Source organism: Sorex fumeus, unplaced genomic scaffold, assembly GCF_029834395.1.
Source record: "Sorex fumeus unplaced genomic scaffold, SorFum_2.1 ptg000063l, whole genome shotgun sequence".
NCBI classification, from domain to species: domain Eukaryota; kingdom Metazoa; phylum Chordata; class Mammalia; order Eulipotyphla; family Soricidae; genus Sorex; species Sorex fumeus.
This window is the reverse complement of record NW_026606120.1, coordinates 45,436,961-45,451,233: the sequence shown is the minus strand read 5'-3', so window position 1 is coordinate 45,451,233 and position 14,273 is coordinate 45,436,961. Positions and strand designations below refer to the sequence as shown.

The 14,273-nt window shown below is 62.7% G+C and overlaps 2 protein-coding genes across 2 annotated transcripts in view; one reads left to right on the top strand and one right to left on the bottom strand.

Moving 5' to 3' along the window:
• Positions 1-7,663: 7,663 nt before the first annotated feature.
• HIC1 (HIC ZBTB transcriptional repressor 1) lies at positions 7,664-12,227 on the top strand. The gene is made up of 2 exons (XM_056127211.1): positions 7,664-7,811; positions 9,230-12,227. Exon 2 carries the CDS (start codon positions 9,250-9,252, stop codon positions 11,392-11,394), a length of 2,145 nt encoding a protein of 714 aa, XP_055983186.1. The 5' UTR covers positions 7,664-7,811; positions 9,230-9,249; the 3' UTR covers positions 11,395-12,227.
• Positions 12,228-12,443: 216 nt separating this feature from the next.
• The window catches only part of SMG6 (SMG6 nonsense mediated mRNA decay factor), a 283,804-nt gene continuing 281,974 nt past the window's right edge, over positions 12,444-14,273 (bottom strand). The window contains exon 19 of the mRNA XM_056127857.1: positions 12,444-14,074. Coding sequence (XP_055983832.1) covers positions 13,944-14,074 — 131 coding nt within the window. The 3' untranslated portion in view covers positions 12,444-13,943. The remainder of the gene's footprint in view (positions 14,075-14,273) is intronic.

The window sequence follows — 14,273 nt, the reverse complement described above, 5'->3', positions numbered from 1 at the left end:
AGATAAGAAACCAAGGCCACAGCCAATGGTGCTGAAAGTAAGAGGGAGGGGACATGAGGAACCAGGGATTGAACTTGGGGCCTCCCACATGCAAAGCAAGTGCTCTACTACTTGAGCTATCTCCCTTGCCCTGATAAAACTAAAGGGTAAAAATAGGAATATCATTATTAGATGCTAATGATGCCAGCTTTAAGGCTGACTAATTTAATCTCTACCTTAAGGAGCTTTTAACACCTTATTTATGGGGGAGGCACCCAAACCAGGTGATGCTCAGGAGCTACTCCTTGTTCAGTGTTTGGGAATTGATCCTGGCATTGCTCGGGGGGCCATAGTAATACTTGGGACTTGAACCCAAGCCTCCCGCATGCAAAGGCTGTTAGCTATTTCTGCAGCCCAGAGGAAACTCAATAATTTTACACAATACGTGAGGGAATAGGAAGAAAGGCTAAATAACTTACCAGTGTTGGGTTCAGATCCATTAACTTCCATGTTACCAGTTAGTTTCTTTGCAACATGGTAGATGATGAACAGAGAGGCCATCACTTTTGTTCCTTTCATCCTGTCTAGGCTTTACCCACCTAATCCATAAAGTAGCTTGGGGTGAGATGCACTAAATAGTTCTAAGAAACTCATTACTGGACAGTTGGTTCTCTGCCCACTCCTCCACCTCCATCAACTTCTGGGTTCAAACTGCAGAAGACTCGATCTCCTTTCAATATTTTGAAAATGTTGTTTCTATTTTCCTTTTCCACCTCTTACTCCACCTTAGATTCCTAGAGCTCTTGGGAGGAGAGACCCTTAACAAAGAACAGCCCCAGTTACTTATTTCAGAGCAATATGCCAACCACTCCTGTTCATTCCAAGTTCCCAAAGCTTGGGACTCCTTCCAATGCCATCACCCCCTCACAAAATGGAGAGTAGTCTAATAGAATATTTAAGGTCAAAATAGCATGGCAGCTGAGGAAGCAGCTAAGCAGTACAGTGCGTGTCTTGGGAATGTGTGGCGCTGGGTTCAATCCATGTCACTGTAAAAGAAAAGCATTCTGCAGTTTTGAAAGGTTTTTACTTACAGTATCCTTTTTGATCCTACCAAGCCTATGAAAGAAATGAAAGAAACTATCTCATTTTACAGAAAACTTTAAAAATAACACAATCCCTTAACGAATCCATTTATGAAATGAAGTTTCCTACCGGCAACACTACAATCAGTCTGAAGATGTCCACTGGACTTCAGAATCCAGAGTCAAAGACCTCAAAATTCTTGGGTACGAGGGGCCAGCATGTGGGCACTGAACTAGCTGTCAAATCACCAGTTACTTGTCTAGAAGCAGCTTAGAGGGCAAGGGAGATACCTCAAAGGGCTGGAGTGCAGACTGCATGACCTGAGTGTAGGGTGTCAACCCAAAGTAAAGTACAATTTTACTTAGTTTTGTTTGGTGTTTGGGGCCACATCTAGCTGTGCTAAGGGGTTACTTACTCCTGGCTCTGCACTAGGGATATTCTTGGATACTGGGGATCAAATCTGGGTCTGTTGCATACAAGGCAAGCGTCCTTACCCACTGTAAGTCTTGGGTCCCCCCCAGAAGTATTTTAGAAGCTGGGGTGCAGCTCAGTATTAGAGTGCATGCCTTATGTGTATGAGTTCCGGCGTTGATCCCTGGCACTGCAATCAAATAACAATAAGTAGTTTAGACAAGAGCCATGGGGAGTAAAGAAAAGTGAGATGGGCAGAGTTGCATTAACGTTTCTGAACACTGTCCCCAGGAAGTCCAGAGCCAATGTCCAACCTCTGCAATGTGTGATGGGAGGTGAACACACAATTATTTCTAAAAAGGGTGTTGTTTGCATTTCACGAACAGGACAGGGCTTCTGCCTCTCAGCTCACTGCTCATTAGGGTTTATTTGCTCAGCTCTCAAGCTGGACTCCAGACCTAGATTGAGGTGCGGCTACTAGCATGGTCAGGCGAAGCATTAGAGGAGGGTGTTAACTGTACAAACATACTTGCCTCAGGTGTGGGAACCAAGGAGGGGCAATGTGACCTCAACAGGAAAAGGGTTCAAAGGTTACACTTTTCTCTGCCAGTACCAGTACCGATACGGGTTCCTGGACTTAGGTTGTGGTTTACTTAGGAAAATTTTCCCTTTTCAGTCCCCAGGAGGCAACCAACTTTCCCTTCAAGTTCCAGCCCCCCACCCCATCCCACCCCACCCCGCACACACAGCCCCAGCAAGGAAAACAAAAGGATTCAAAGGACCAATCCCTGAACCACCTCTCCTCTCCCTACCCCCGGATGCAATACCTCATGAGGGTCGTCCGTCCCTGAGGCGGACGCCCAGCCCCAGCGCACGGCACAGGCGCTTCCTTCTCTTCCTCGGAGGATGCGCAGCCGACAGACCCGGGAGCAGCTCACCCTCCCTCCACCCCACATCCCCCCGCCGCTGCCCCCTCCCATGCGACCTCACCGCCTCCGCTTCCTCCGCTCGGGGTCTCCTCCATCCCGCGCGGGCAGTGCGCGGCGCGGCGCGGCGCGGCGCGTGGGCGTGCTGCGGGGCGACCATGGCTGTAGACTGTTACCTCCGGTTCCCACAGTAACAATCGAAAGCCACGGTTGCCCTGGAGACGCGGGGGCGGGGCGCGCGCCGCTGACGGCACCGCGGCGGCTCGGCTCGGGCTGACGTCAGGATGGGGGGCGGGGGCGTGCGGGGGCGTGCGGGGGCGCGCGGCGCGGGGCTGGCTGCTCGGGGGGCCGCTGGGGCGTGTGTCCGGCCGGCGCCCACCCCGCTTTCCGGGACCGGAGGCGTCCCTGGCGGAGCCCGCGCGGGATCAGCACCGCGGACAGCGGCCGCGGGGGCGGGGCCCGGGTCGGACGGGCCGGGGGCGCGGCGGGCGGCCGGGGGCGCGGTCCGGGGGCGGGGCCAGGCGTCGGTGGCCGTGACTGGAGACTGTTACTGAGGGCGGCCCGGCAGTAAGCAGTCTAGAGCCAAGGTGCCGGCGCGCTGCCCGGGCGGGTGCCCCGGTCGCCCGCAGCTCGCAGCTCTTCCTCCCCCGCGCCTCCCGCCCTCCTCGACCCCGGGGCTCTTGGGCAGGCACGCGGCCCTTGACGTCAGGACCCTGTGACGTCAAAGACGCCCCGGTGGAGAGGCACTTCCGGGGGCGGGGGCGGGGCGGGGGGGCGGTGCGCGCCCCGCCTCCGCCTGGTCCTGAGGGAACAGCTCCTCGCGCAGACGCTGCGAACCGGGGGCGCCCCGGGACGGCCAGACGGGGCCAGACAGGGAGGGGGCGGCCCAGCCGCGGGCGGGGGAGCGGGGGGGTCCCGAGAGAGCCGTGTCCGGGCGGCGGGCAGGTGGGCGCCGCTGCCCAGCCTGCCGGGGGCAGCGAGGCTGAGTCACCGCTATGCGGGAGAGGGGGGGGCGCGTCTTCTGGGGCACCCGCACCTTCGCCCCACTTTCTTGGGAGGATGGCGCAGGAGCCCCCCAGGAAGAGCCGCGGGAACTCTGGGCTCCGTCCTCGGTCCGGAGCTCGTCCGAAGTGGCTGCGTGGCTGCCCGGCGCGGGCAGGTGCTGCACGGGGTGCGGTGGACGCCTCCGGCGCCGGGTCCCCGCGCCGCGAGGGAAGCCTCAGCCCCCACAGTCCCCACCCCCACCCCGGAGGACCCGCCAACCTGTCTCCTGCCGGCCTCCTTCCTCTCGCCCGCCCGAGCGTGGTCTCGTCCCTCCGGCGCCCGTCTGCCGGCCAGTCCCGCTTACCTGCCGGCCGCGTCGCGCCCGCGCCCGCTCGCCTCCCGCAGTCCGGCTGGCGCGGCGGCTTTTATAGGCGCGCGTAGTACTCGTGCGGCGGCTCATTCATGCGGCCGCAGCTCCTACACACTGACGCGCTGCCGACGTCAGCAGGGAATTTAGGAAACGGGAAAAGCGGCTATTTATAGCGCGGGGCGGGGAGGGGGGGCTGATGGGATGGGGACGGAGGCGCCGGGGAGCGGAGAGAGGACGCCGCACGGAAGCAGAGGTGGGGAGGGGGTGCCCGCGCCCCCTTTAGCGGCCCTCAAGGGGTTAAGCTTCCGGAACCGCGGGCTAGGTGGAGAGGATGGTGCGCCCGGAGGCGCGCTGTGTGTTTCACTATTCTTCACCCCGGGACACCTAGGGGTGTGCAATGGGCGCCTCCACCTTGCCGGTGCACCCCCGCCCCCGCTCCCATTCCTCAGTTCCTGTACCCGAAGACTCCGTGACGTCACAGGATGCCCCCCGGGCGGACTTATACCCGTGGTCATATTCGTGTCATCACCGTCCGTCTGGGGGCAGGAAAGGGACCTGGGCCGACTAACGGGGTCTCCACGCTCTGGAGAGCGGTGGTATCCCGGGAATGGAGGAAGAGGAATCGGGGGTCTAAGTCAAGCCCCGGGTTTGTAGAAGGCTGGACAGGGGAGGGAAGGCCCAGTGAGAATCCAACCGTACCAGTGAGAGCTGGACACCCTAGAGAAGATAGAATAGTAGAAGAGGGTGGCTTGGAGTCCCCGGAAATGAGAATAGGGGTCTTCTATGAGGAGTCGGGGAAGGAGTATGACGCCAGTTTTCCGCGCAGGCTGGCACCCTATGAATACCAGTTAGATCCTTTGGTGGAATGATGGTCATTACAGAAGGCAAGAGGGGCTCATATGCAGGTGCTCGAGGAATAAGAACAAGAACGTGGCCAAGCGGGGGCTCTAACCTATATCTGGCAGAAACCACTTCCTGGAGGAGTTCAAATTCCTGTAGGTCAGAACTGGCAGGAAGGACCTATACTGGAGTGGACCAGAGCTGCTGAACAGAAGCAGAGAAACGAGATGCTGGCCCAGCGCAGCTCCATCAGTGAAGTGGGGAAGGGCATGTTCAGAGAGAAAAGCTGAACTGGGCTGGAGAGGGACTGTGCCAGGCAGGGCAGGTGCAACTCGGAAGGGAGTTGGATAGAGAGGAGGGGAGTACACAGGAGGGCAGGGGGCTGGAGGCAGGTTTGTGGGATGCTCCCATACTACTTGGGAGCTGGGCGGCAGAGTGGATAATAGTGGGTGGGGCACTTGCCTTGCACGCAGCCGGCCTGGTTTGATCTCTGGCACCCCATAAGGTCCCCTGAGCCTGCCAGGAGTGATCCCTGAGTGAAGAACCATGCCTCAGCCCTAAGCACTGCCCCACAGGTGTGGCCCCCAAACAAACAAAAAACACTTGAGGGTAGGAGCAAAGGGCAGTGCACTCAAGTGAGGAGCAAGAAACCTTAGTACTAAACGTAAATGTGGGCACGACTGACTCTGGAGTGATTGGCTTCCATATTGAAAAGTGGACTGGACATCTGAAGAGGAGAAAAGAGGAGCTGGGGAGATAGTACAACACTTAGGATGCTTGCCTTGCATGTGGCCAGCCTGGGTTCAGCCCCAAGCTCCATCAGGAGTGACCCCTGAGCGCAGATCCAGGAGTAAACTCTGAGCGGAGCCTGGTGTGTACCAAAAACAGAGAGAGAAGAGAGAGGAGCGAGAAGAGAGGAGAGAAGAGGAGAGGAGAGGAGAGGAGAGGAGAGGAGGAGAGAGGAGAGGAGAGAAGAGAGGGGAGGAGAGAGAAGAGAAGAGAGGGGAGAAGAGAGAGGAGAGAAGAGAGGAGAGAAGAGAGAGGAGAGGAGAGAGAAGAGAGGGGAGAAGAGAGAGGAGAGGAGAGGAGCAGAGAAGAGAGGAGAGGAGAGAGGAGAGGAGGAGAGGAGCGGAGAAGAGAGGAGAGGAGAGGAGAGGAGAGGAGGAGAGAGGAGAGGAGAGGAGAGGAGAGAGGGGAGGAGAGAGGAGAGAGAAGAGGAGAGGAGAGAAGAAAGATGAGAGAAGAGAGAGGAGAGTAGAAAAGAGAAAGAAAAGAGAGGAAAGGAGTGAAGAGGAGAGAGAACTACAGTAGAAACTGGCCAGGACTCTTTGGATCTGGCCTCCTAGAGCCATATCCCCTCCCACCCCACCCACTTTTTTTTTTTTTTTAAAGCTTTTGTTGCTCTGTTGTGGTTCTTTCTCCAGGAATGCCTTCCTGGCCCGGTGGAGAACTCCTATTCATCACACAAAGCCCAGCTCAAGTAGCACCTTGTGGGGGGAGCTTAGTCCACAGCACGTCATGGGCAATCTCCCCTAGAACCCCGCAGCTCCGGAGCCCCCATTATTATTCCTGGAACCTGCTCCCCTTATGAGGACACGATGGGGAGGAGGAGGAGGAGACGATAAGACGGAAAAGGGGAAAAGGGATAAGGCTCCAGGCTGTGATCATGAGAAGGGCCCGGCTGCTCTCCGAGCCATATCTTGGCGGTCCTGAAGTCGTCTGCGGAGGAAAGGGAGCCTCGCGGGGGCGCCCGAGACCTTGGTGTCTCGTCGGAACCGCGCGTGTCCTCACCAGCAGCGCTGGAGCCGAGTGACTCACTCTGGCTCCTGCGGGGGCGTGCGGCCGTAGGAGCCGGTGCCGGGCGGTGGGCGCTGCCCCCACTCGCCCAGTGGCTCTGCGTGGTTGCTAAGCTCTCCAAGGCCTCGGAGAGACGCGATCGGGGCGAACCTCATCGGTTACTATGGTAACTCTGCGCCCCAGACTCTGGCGCGGGGCGCTGGGGGAGGCGCAGCCAATCAGAAGCCGCAGGCGTTCTCGGGGACCCACTCCCACCCCCACGTGTGGGTGGGGGTCAGGAGATGCGGGGAGGAGGCGGAGCGTGGGTCGCGAAGAGCTCACAGGCCTCAAGCAGCCGCGGGGCCACTCGGGGCCACTTCCGGAATTGCCAGGAGAGCGCCCGCGCTCCAGTGCTCCCTCCCTCCTCCCTCGCTTCCTCCCCAGAATGGGCGTCATTTGCACGAACCGGACATTCACGTGGGGTTCAGGGTTTTGGGGGATGCCTGGGTGTGGGCCCTCTTATCATCTTAATCGCGAGGCGGTGGATTAGAGACGTACATAGAGGTACAAGCAGCCCCTCCGAACAAACGAGTGACAGGTTATCTGAATGGTGGGTTCGCTTCAGCCAAGATAATTCCGGCAGGCTGTCCAGGGGTTTCTTTCGATACCTCAAAGTCAGCGGTAACGTCTCTGCCCAGGTTCACGGAGATTCCTGCGTGGAACCCCTTGGTTCCCCTTGGAGAACCCCAGCAGAGGCGGGTCTTGGGTGTATTTAATGCAAATGTCAGCAGCGCCCCTCGGCGTCGGTGCCTGGAGAGGGTGTGGGAGCAAACGGTGCACACCTACCCATGTGGCTGAGTGAGTGAACGTATAGGGGGGCGGGTGCAAGTGACAGCCCCATCCAGGAATGTCTGAGGAGAGTCTCCCGGATCTTGTTTCCCTGCTTCTCCCGCAGGCTTTCGCTTTCCGTAATCTCCATCACACCATCTACTGCTCTCCCCGCCCCCCGCCCCACACCCAAGTTCCCTTCCTTACGGGCAGGGCGTCTCCAAACTGGGGCAATGTGAAAATCTAGAAATAGGTACAGGGGAACGTTCAGGTTTTGATGAACACGTCTGGGAGGGCAGACCTGTGTACAGACCCTCGGTCTGCGGTCCAGCTGGCACCCCAGGTGCGCCTCTGGGACGTCGCCTCTGTACCGCTAAAGTTCCGCGCAGCCGCGAGGTGGCGCTACAGCTGCAGCAGCGCCCGCCGGCCCCGGCCGCTCCAGATAAGAGTGTGCGGAAAGCGCGGCGGAGCTGAGACGCGACCAGGACGCGGGGAGGACGGAGCAGCAGGACAGACCGACCGGGGGCCCGGCGGGCGGAGGGCAGCGCAGCGCAGCCACGTCCCCCCCTGGATCCACCGGCAGCCGGGCCCGGGGCTTCCGACATGCCCCCCAGGTGGGTCCGCAGGCTGGAGACGGGGAGGGCAGTGCACTCGGACAGACGGTCCGTGCGCGCTGGCCGCCGCGGGCGCATCCTCAGGCGCGGGCGCCCCGACACGACCGGCGTTCAGGGATCGGGGCGTGTCGCCCCTCGAACGCCCAGGACGTCCAGGCCGCGGGTCTGCGCCGGGTTCACGGCGGGGTCAGCGGTCGGGGCGGCTCTGCCCGCACATGGGCTGGAGAGACGAGGGGAAGAGAAGGGGAGCTGGCGGGCGGGGCTGGCAGGGGCGCTGCCCTGGCACAGCTCGGCGCCTGGCAGCGGGGCGGGTGGGGCGCCGGCTAGGAGCTGCCACCGCCGCGGGGAGGGAAGCCCCGCTGGGCTGCGGCGGCCGCAGGTAACGGGCCTCGAGGCCCTGCGGACCAGGCGGGGGTCGGGGTCGGGAGGGTGAGAGCGCGGTCGGGGGAGCTCAGGGCTGGACGCGGCTCCTTGGCCGCCCGTCCGCCCGAATGGGGCCGAGAGCGAAGGCTGGGAACCGAGGGATGGGGCCGGCGCGCGCCTCCGGGCCGCTCTGAAGTTGGGAAACTTTCCCCCAAGTTTGGGCGGCGAAGTTCCCGCGCAGCAGGGGCCAAGGGGAGCTGGGGAGGGAGGCGCCGGCCCGCGGATGCGGGGCTGGGGCCGGGGAGGCCGGGCCGGGCCGCGGGTGGGGCGCAGGCCGGGGTCAGGGCCGCTGCCGGCTGCGCGCCGTGCCCGCCCGGGGCGCTGCCCCCTCCCTCCCCTGGGAGCTGCGTGGCTCCCCCCTCCCCCCCACCTGCTTCCTGCCTCAGCCTCCTGCCCCGATATAACGCCCTCCCCGCGCCGGGGCCGGCCTTCGCGCTCTGCCCGCCACGGCAGCCGCTGCCTCCTCCCCGCGGCCGCCGCCGCCTGGGCCCCCAGCTGAGGGCCTGACAGCCCCCGGCCGGGCGGCGCCGCGCTCCCCTCCTGCGGATCCCTTCCCCGCAACTGGGTGACTTCTCCCGAGGCGGGAGGCGTTTCTGACCGGCTCCCTCAGTCCCAACTTGGGCAAACGCCTCCGCCCAGAGTGACTTTTCCTGAAGCGGACATTTTCCTCAAATCGGGTAACCGTCTCCGCAAGGGTCACTTTGCCCGAAGGAAGTTTTCTGCCCGGGAGCCCCCAGAACCCAGCCTGCGCGCCTGGCAGCACGGGGGCCTGGCGACGCGGAGCAGTCCCGCCTGACCTGCCGGCCCGGCTCCTGCGGCCGCTCCTGGCCTGGGTCGGCCGGGCCGGACTCCCGCTCCCGGAGGCCGCCCAGGCCGCGGGCCCCGATGCCCCGGCTTGGCGGCGGGGAAGGGGAAGTGGAGGGGAGACGCGCGGGCTCAGGCGCGGGCAGCGAGGGCTCGGCGCGCCTCTGACCCGGCTGCTGTTGTCCCTGCAGGAGAGCGTGCTGGGCAGACGATGCTGGACACGATGGAGGCGCCTGGCCACTCGAGGCAGCTGCTGCTGCAGCTCAACAACCAGCGCACCAAGGGCTTCTTGTGCGACGTGATCATCGTGGTGCAGAACGCCCTCTTCCGCGCTCACAAGAACGTGCTGGCGGCCAGCAGCGCCTACCTCAAGTCCCTGGTGGTGCACGACAACCTGCTCAATCTGGACCATGACATGGTGAGCCCGGCAGTGTTCCGCCTGGTGCTGGACTTCATCTACACCGGCCGCCTGGCGGATGGCGCCGAGGCCGCGGCGGCCGCGGCCGTGGCCCCCGGGGCCGAGCCGAGCCTGGGAGCTGTCCTGGCCGCCGCCAGCTACCTGCAGATTCCCGACCTCGTGGCGCTGTGCAAGAAGCGCCTCAAGCGCCACGGCAAGTACTGCCACCTGCGGGGCGGCGGCGGCGGCGGCGGCGGCTACGCGCCCTACGGCCGGCCGGGCCGGGGACTGCGCGCCGCCACGCCCGTCATCCAGACCTGCTACTCGTCCCCGGCCGGGCCTCCGCCGGCCGCCGCCGCCGAGCCGCCGTCGGGTCCCGAAGCCGCGGTGAACACGCACTGCGCCGAGCTCTACGCCTCCGGCCCGGGGCCGGCCTCCGCCCTCTGCGCCCCGGAGCGCCGCTGCTCCCCTCTCTGTGGCCTGGACCTGTCCAAGAAAAGCCCGCCCGGCTCTGCGCCTCCCGAGCGGCCGCCGGGAGACCGCGAACTGCCCCCGCGCCCGGACAGCCCTCCCAGCGTCGGCCCCGTCGGCTACAAGGAACCGCCGCTCGCCCTGCCGCCGCTGCCGCCGCTGCCCTTCCAGAAGCTGGAGGAGGCCGTCCCGCCCCCGGATCCGTTTCGTGGCGGCGGCGGCAGCCCGGGACCCGAGCCCCACGGCCGCCCCGACGGGCCCAGCCTCCTGTACCGCTGGATGAAGCACGAGCCCGGCCTGGGCGGCTACGGCGAGGAGCTGGTCCGGGAGCGCGGGTCTCCCGGCGAGCGCTGCGACGAGCGCGGCGGGGACCCGGCCTCCTCGCCCGGGGGTCCTCCGCTCGGCCTGGCGCCGCCGCCACGCTACTCGGGCAGCCTGGACGGGCCTGGGCCGGGCGCCGACGGCGACGACTACAAGAGCAGCAGCGAGGAGACGGGCAGCAGCGAGGACCCCAGCCCGCCCGGCGGCCACCTCGAAGGCTACCCGTGCCCGCACCTGGCTTACGGGGAACCTGAGAGCTTCGGCGACAACCTGTACGTGTGCATCCCGTGCGGCAAGGGCTTCCCCAGCTCCGAGCAGCTGAATGCACACGTGGAAGCTCACGTGGAGGAAGAGGAGGCGCTGTATGGCCGAGCCGAGGCGGCTGAGGTCGCCGCGGGGGCCGCCGGCCTAGGGCCCCCTTTTGGAAGCAGCGGGGACAAAGTCCCTGGGGCTCCTGGCGGCCTGGGTGAGCTGCTGCGGCCCTATCGCTGCGCGTCGTGCGACAAGAGCTACAAGGACCCGGCCACGCTGCGGCAGCACGAGAAGACGCACTGGCTGACCCGGCCCTATCCGTGTACCATCTGCGGGAAAAAGTTCACGCAGCGCGGGACCATGACGCGCCACATGCGCAGCCACCTGGGCCTCAAGCCCTTTGCTTGTGACGCCTGCGGCATGCGCTTCACGCGTCAGTATCGCCTCACCGAGCACATGCGCATCCACTCGGGCGAGAAGCCCTACGAGTGCCAGGTGTGCGGCGGCAAGTTCGCACAGCAACGCAACCTCATCAGCCACATGAAGATGCACGCCGTGGGTGGCGCGGCCGGCGCGGCCGGCGCGCTGGCGGGCCTGGGGGGCCTTCCTGGCGTCCCTGGCCCCGACGGCAAGGGCAAACTCGACTTCCCCGAGGGCGTCTTTGCTGTGGCCCGACTCACGGCTGAACAGCTGAGCCTGAAGCAGCAGGACAAGGCGGCAGCAGCCGAGCTGCTGGCGCAGACCACGCACTTCCTGCACGACCCCAAGGTGGCGCTCGAGAGCCTCTACCCGCTGGCAAAGTTCACCGCAGAGTTGGGCCTCAGCCCGGACAAGGCCGCCGAGGTGCTGAGCCAGGGCGCGCACCTGGCCGCTGGACCCGACGGCCGAACCATCGACCGTTTCTCCCCCACCTAGAGCATCCCTCGCTGGCCCGCCTCCTTGCCGCGGCGTGGCCTGGGCCCGCGCCTGCGCCTCCGGGGAGCAGCGGCGGCAGCGAGCTGGCACTCTGCGTCCGTCCGGACAACTGTAGTAGCGACTGCGGGCAGCGTCGCCGCCCCACCTGGCCTCACTGCTTTGTGCCTTAGCCCGGGGTTGGGGGGAAACCTCGGGTCGGGGGTGGGATGGGGGAAGGGAGATTTATATTTTTGATATCAGCTTTGACCAAAGGAGACCCCCAGCCCCACTCCGCCTCTTCCTGTGGTTCGTTGGCCCCTTCCCCGGGCTCTGTGCTGCTTTCGGGGCAGGGTGTCACTGTTGGGGCGCTCCCAGCCCTACCTCCGGCCCTTGGGACCACACCCATTCTCACTGTGAATCTCCCCGCGGGGGTCGGAGCGTTGGGGCAGAGTTGGGGAGTGGGGAGGGGACTGAGCCGGCTGGAGGGGGCCCCCCACCTCCGCTCCCGCACACCCCGGGACTGATAATGTGAAGTTCCTCATTTTGCACAAGTGGCACTAGCCCCAGGGCCAACCCTTCCCTCCTCTTAGAGGAGGAGACAGCCGTGGCCTTCTTGGTCTCTCACTCTTGTGGTGTCCCCATTTCCCTGGGGTCCCGGACCATATTTATTGCATGCGCCCCCGGGGCCCCCCATCCTGAGCCCAGGCTGAGCTGGGCTGGATCTGGTCTCTTTAGCTCCCTACTCATTTGTATATTTCCTACCTTGTACACAGGCTCTTTCAGAGCCGCTTCCATTTTCTATACTCGAACCAAATGCAATAAAGCAGTAACCAGTGACCCCGGCCCCGCTGCTCTCTTCCCCTGCACAAAGACCAGGGTGCGCGGTCCCAGGGCGGGCAGAGGGGCCAGACTTGGTTCCCTCGCACAGGGCCTGGGGCGTCTTCCCTCCCTGGCCCCAGAGACAGATCAGCAAGAGGTCAGTATGTTTCATTAACTAAAAATTTATTAAGGAAACAAAACCAATGCTGCAAATGGGACACACGGAGAGTCCGGTCTCCCACCCCACCCCCGCCCACCCACCCGTTTTCGTCTGTGGGAGAGGCGAGGCTGGGGACCTTGTGCCCCAAACAGCACACTCTTCTGAGGCCCTGGGAGGATTCAGAACCCAGACCATTGGCCTTGGTGCTCTGGCACAGTCCCTCCTCGTTCTGGCAGAACTGGGCCATGCTGCCATCCTGTGGGCAGGGGATGTACAGTCTACAGTCAAGACAGAAGGCTCGGGGGGATTCCCCCACTGGTCCCACTAAGGTTGACTTCTGGCTGCTCCTCTAATGTATTGTCCAACCCCAAGTTCCCCAGCAAGAAACCTCTGAGTAAGGCTCTGAACACAGGTGCCAGCTGAAGAGGCAAAGGGCCCCGTGTCAAGCTTTTCTAGGCAAAGCTAGAAATGGTGAAGACCCCAAGCTAGACAGTGCTCCTCCCAGGCACTGGCCCATCCTCCCTTCAGGCTGGGCTGTACAATTCTGGAAATTTCTAGGGCCACTGAGGCCTGTGCAAGGCCAGGGTTTGTAGAAGAGCTTTATTAGGTACTTGCCATGGGTACAAGAGGAAGATTCGGTGTGAGAATCCCTCTGGCAAGGGACTGAAGGGAGGAAACTGAGGAGACCACCAATAGAGTGAAGACCAGAACAGGAAGGAGGGTGAGGGGGATACTTTAGGGGAGAAGGGCAGGACAGGAGAGAGAACTGACAGAGAATGAAGGAACTTCGTGAAGGTGAAACTAGGGCAAAAGGAAGAATGAGGGGTGAGGGAGCAGGTAAAGGCCACCCAGGAAGCATGGGCCCAAGATTAGATCTTCTTTCCCTCTGGACTCCTGACTGTCCAAGGGCAACACAGCGGCCAAGTGCAAGGATCTGCGCTGATACGGGTAGGGTGAAAAGCAGCAGGAGGGGGGTGTGTGTATCTGAGGTCAAGGTGGAGTAGAAGAGGTGGGGGACCGGGGCTGCTGTTTAGGACAGGGTGTCCAGAACGCAATGGAGACCCCCGGGAGAACTGGACCTCAGGAGAGACCACCCTGGGGACTCTCTCTGTGGCATGGCCAAAGCCTCTTACACACTCAGGACAGGGCATCCAAAAACAATGAAAGGGACCTGGGATTTCACCTGCACCTGATGGAAACCTGAAGCCCAAAGCCCCATCTCCACCTGCACAGTGGCTGAGTCCCTGGCGGAGGAGTCCTTTCCCCAGCTCTGGAACTAGACAGCAGGAGGGAGAAAGGCCGAGAGCAGGGGCGGCCCGTGTGGCTGGCCCACCTGCTTCCACCGCAGCCAGCCACCTCCCTGCTAAATCCTGGCAGCCCAGGAGGATCCCAGCATCTTCCGCCCGACCCTTGGGAGGGGCTCTGTGAGGAGCAGCTCCCCCACAGCATGGCCACGGCGTGGGTTGGAAGAGGATGGTTTATTTTCTGGGTGGATTGGTGGCTCAGGCATGTGGGCATCTTCTGTGCTACACTAGTCGCCTGGTGGCCTCTCAGGAACGGTTCCACAGGGGTGGGCCCTGGTGCGGCCCCCTCAGCCCACCTGGGCCCACGTGAGGAAGGCCGGGATGTCCCGCACAGGCACATTTCTCGTCAGCGCCTTCACCCGTAGGTTACGGTCATCAGTTAACAGCACCACCTCCCGCAGCAGCCGGATCGGCTCCTCTGTCGGCAGGAGAGAGCAGGACTTCAGTGAGGCAGGGGACAGAGGCACCAGCTGCCTCCTCTCTCTCTGGAGGGAACACGGCTCCCAGAGGGATGGGGCTAGAGGGTAAGCATTTTCTTCCTTGGTCTTTCCCTCCTTTGGACAATTAGCTAGAGGTGTTTCTAGCCTCCTGGCTAAGACAGAGCCACACTGGGGAGC

Excerpts from the sequence above, each read along its gene's own strand:
- HIC1 (XM_056127211.1), top strand. The coding sequence starts at position 9,250 with ATGCTGGACACGATGGAGGCGCCTGGCCACTCGAGGCAGCTGCTGCTG.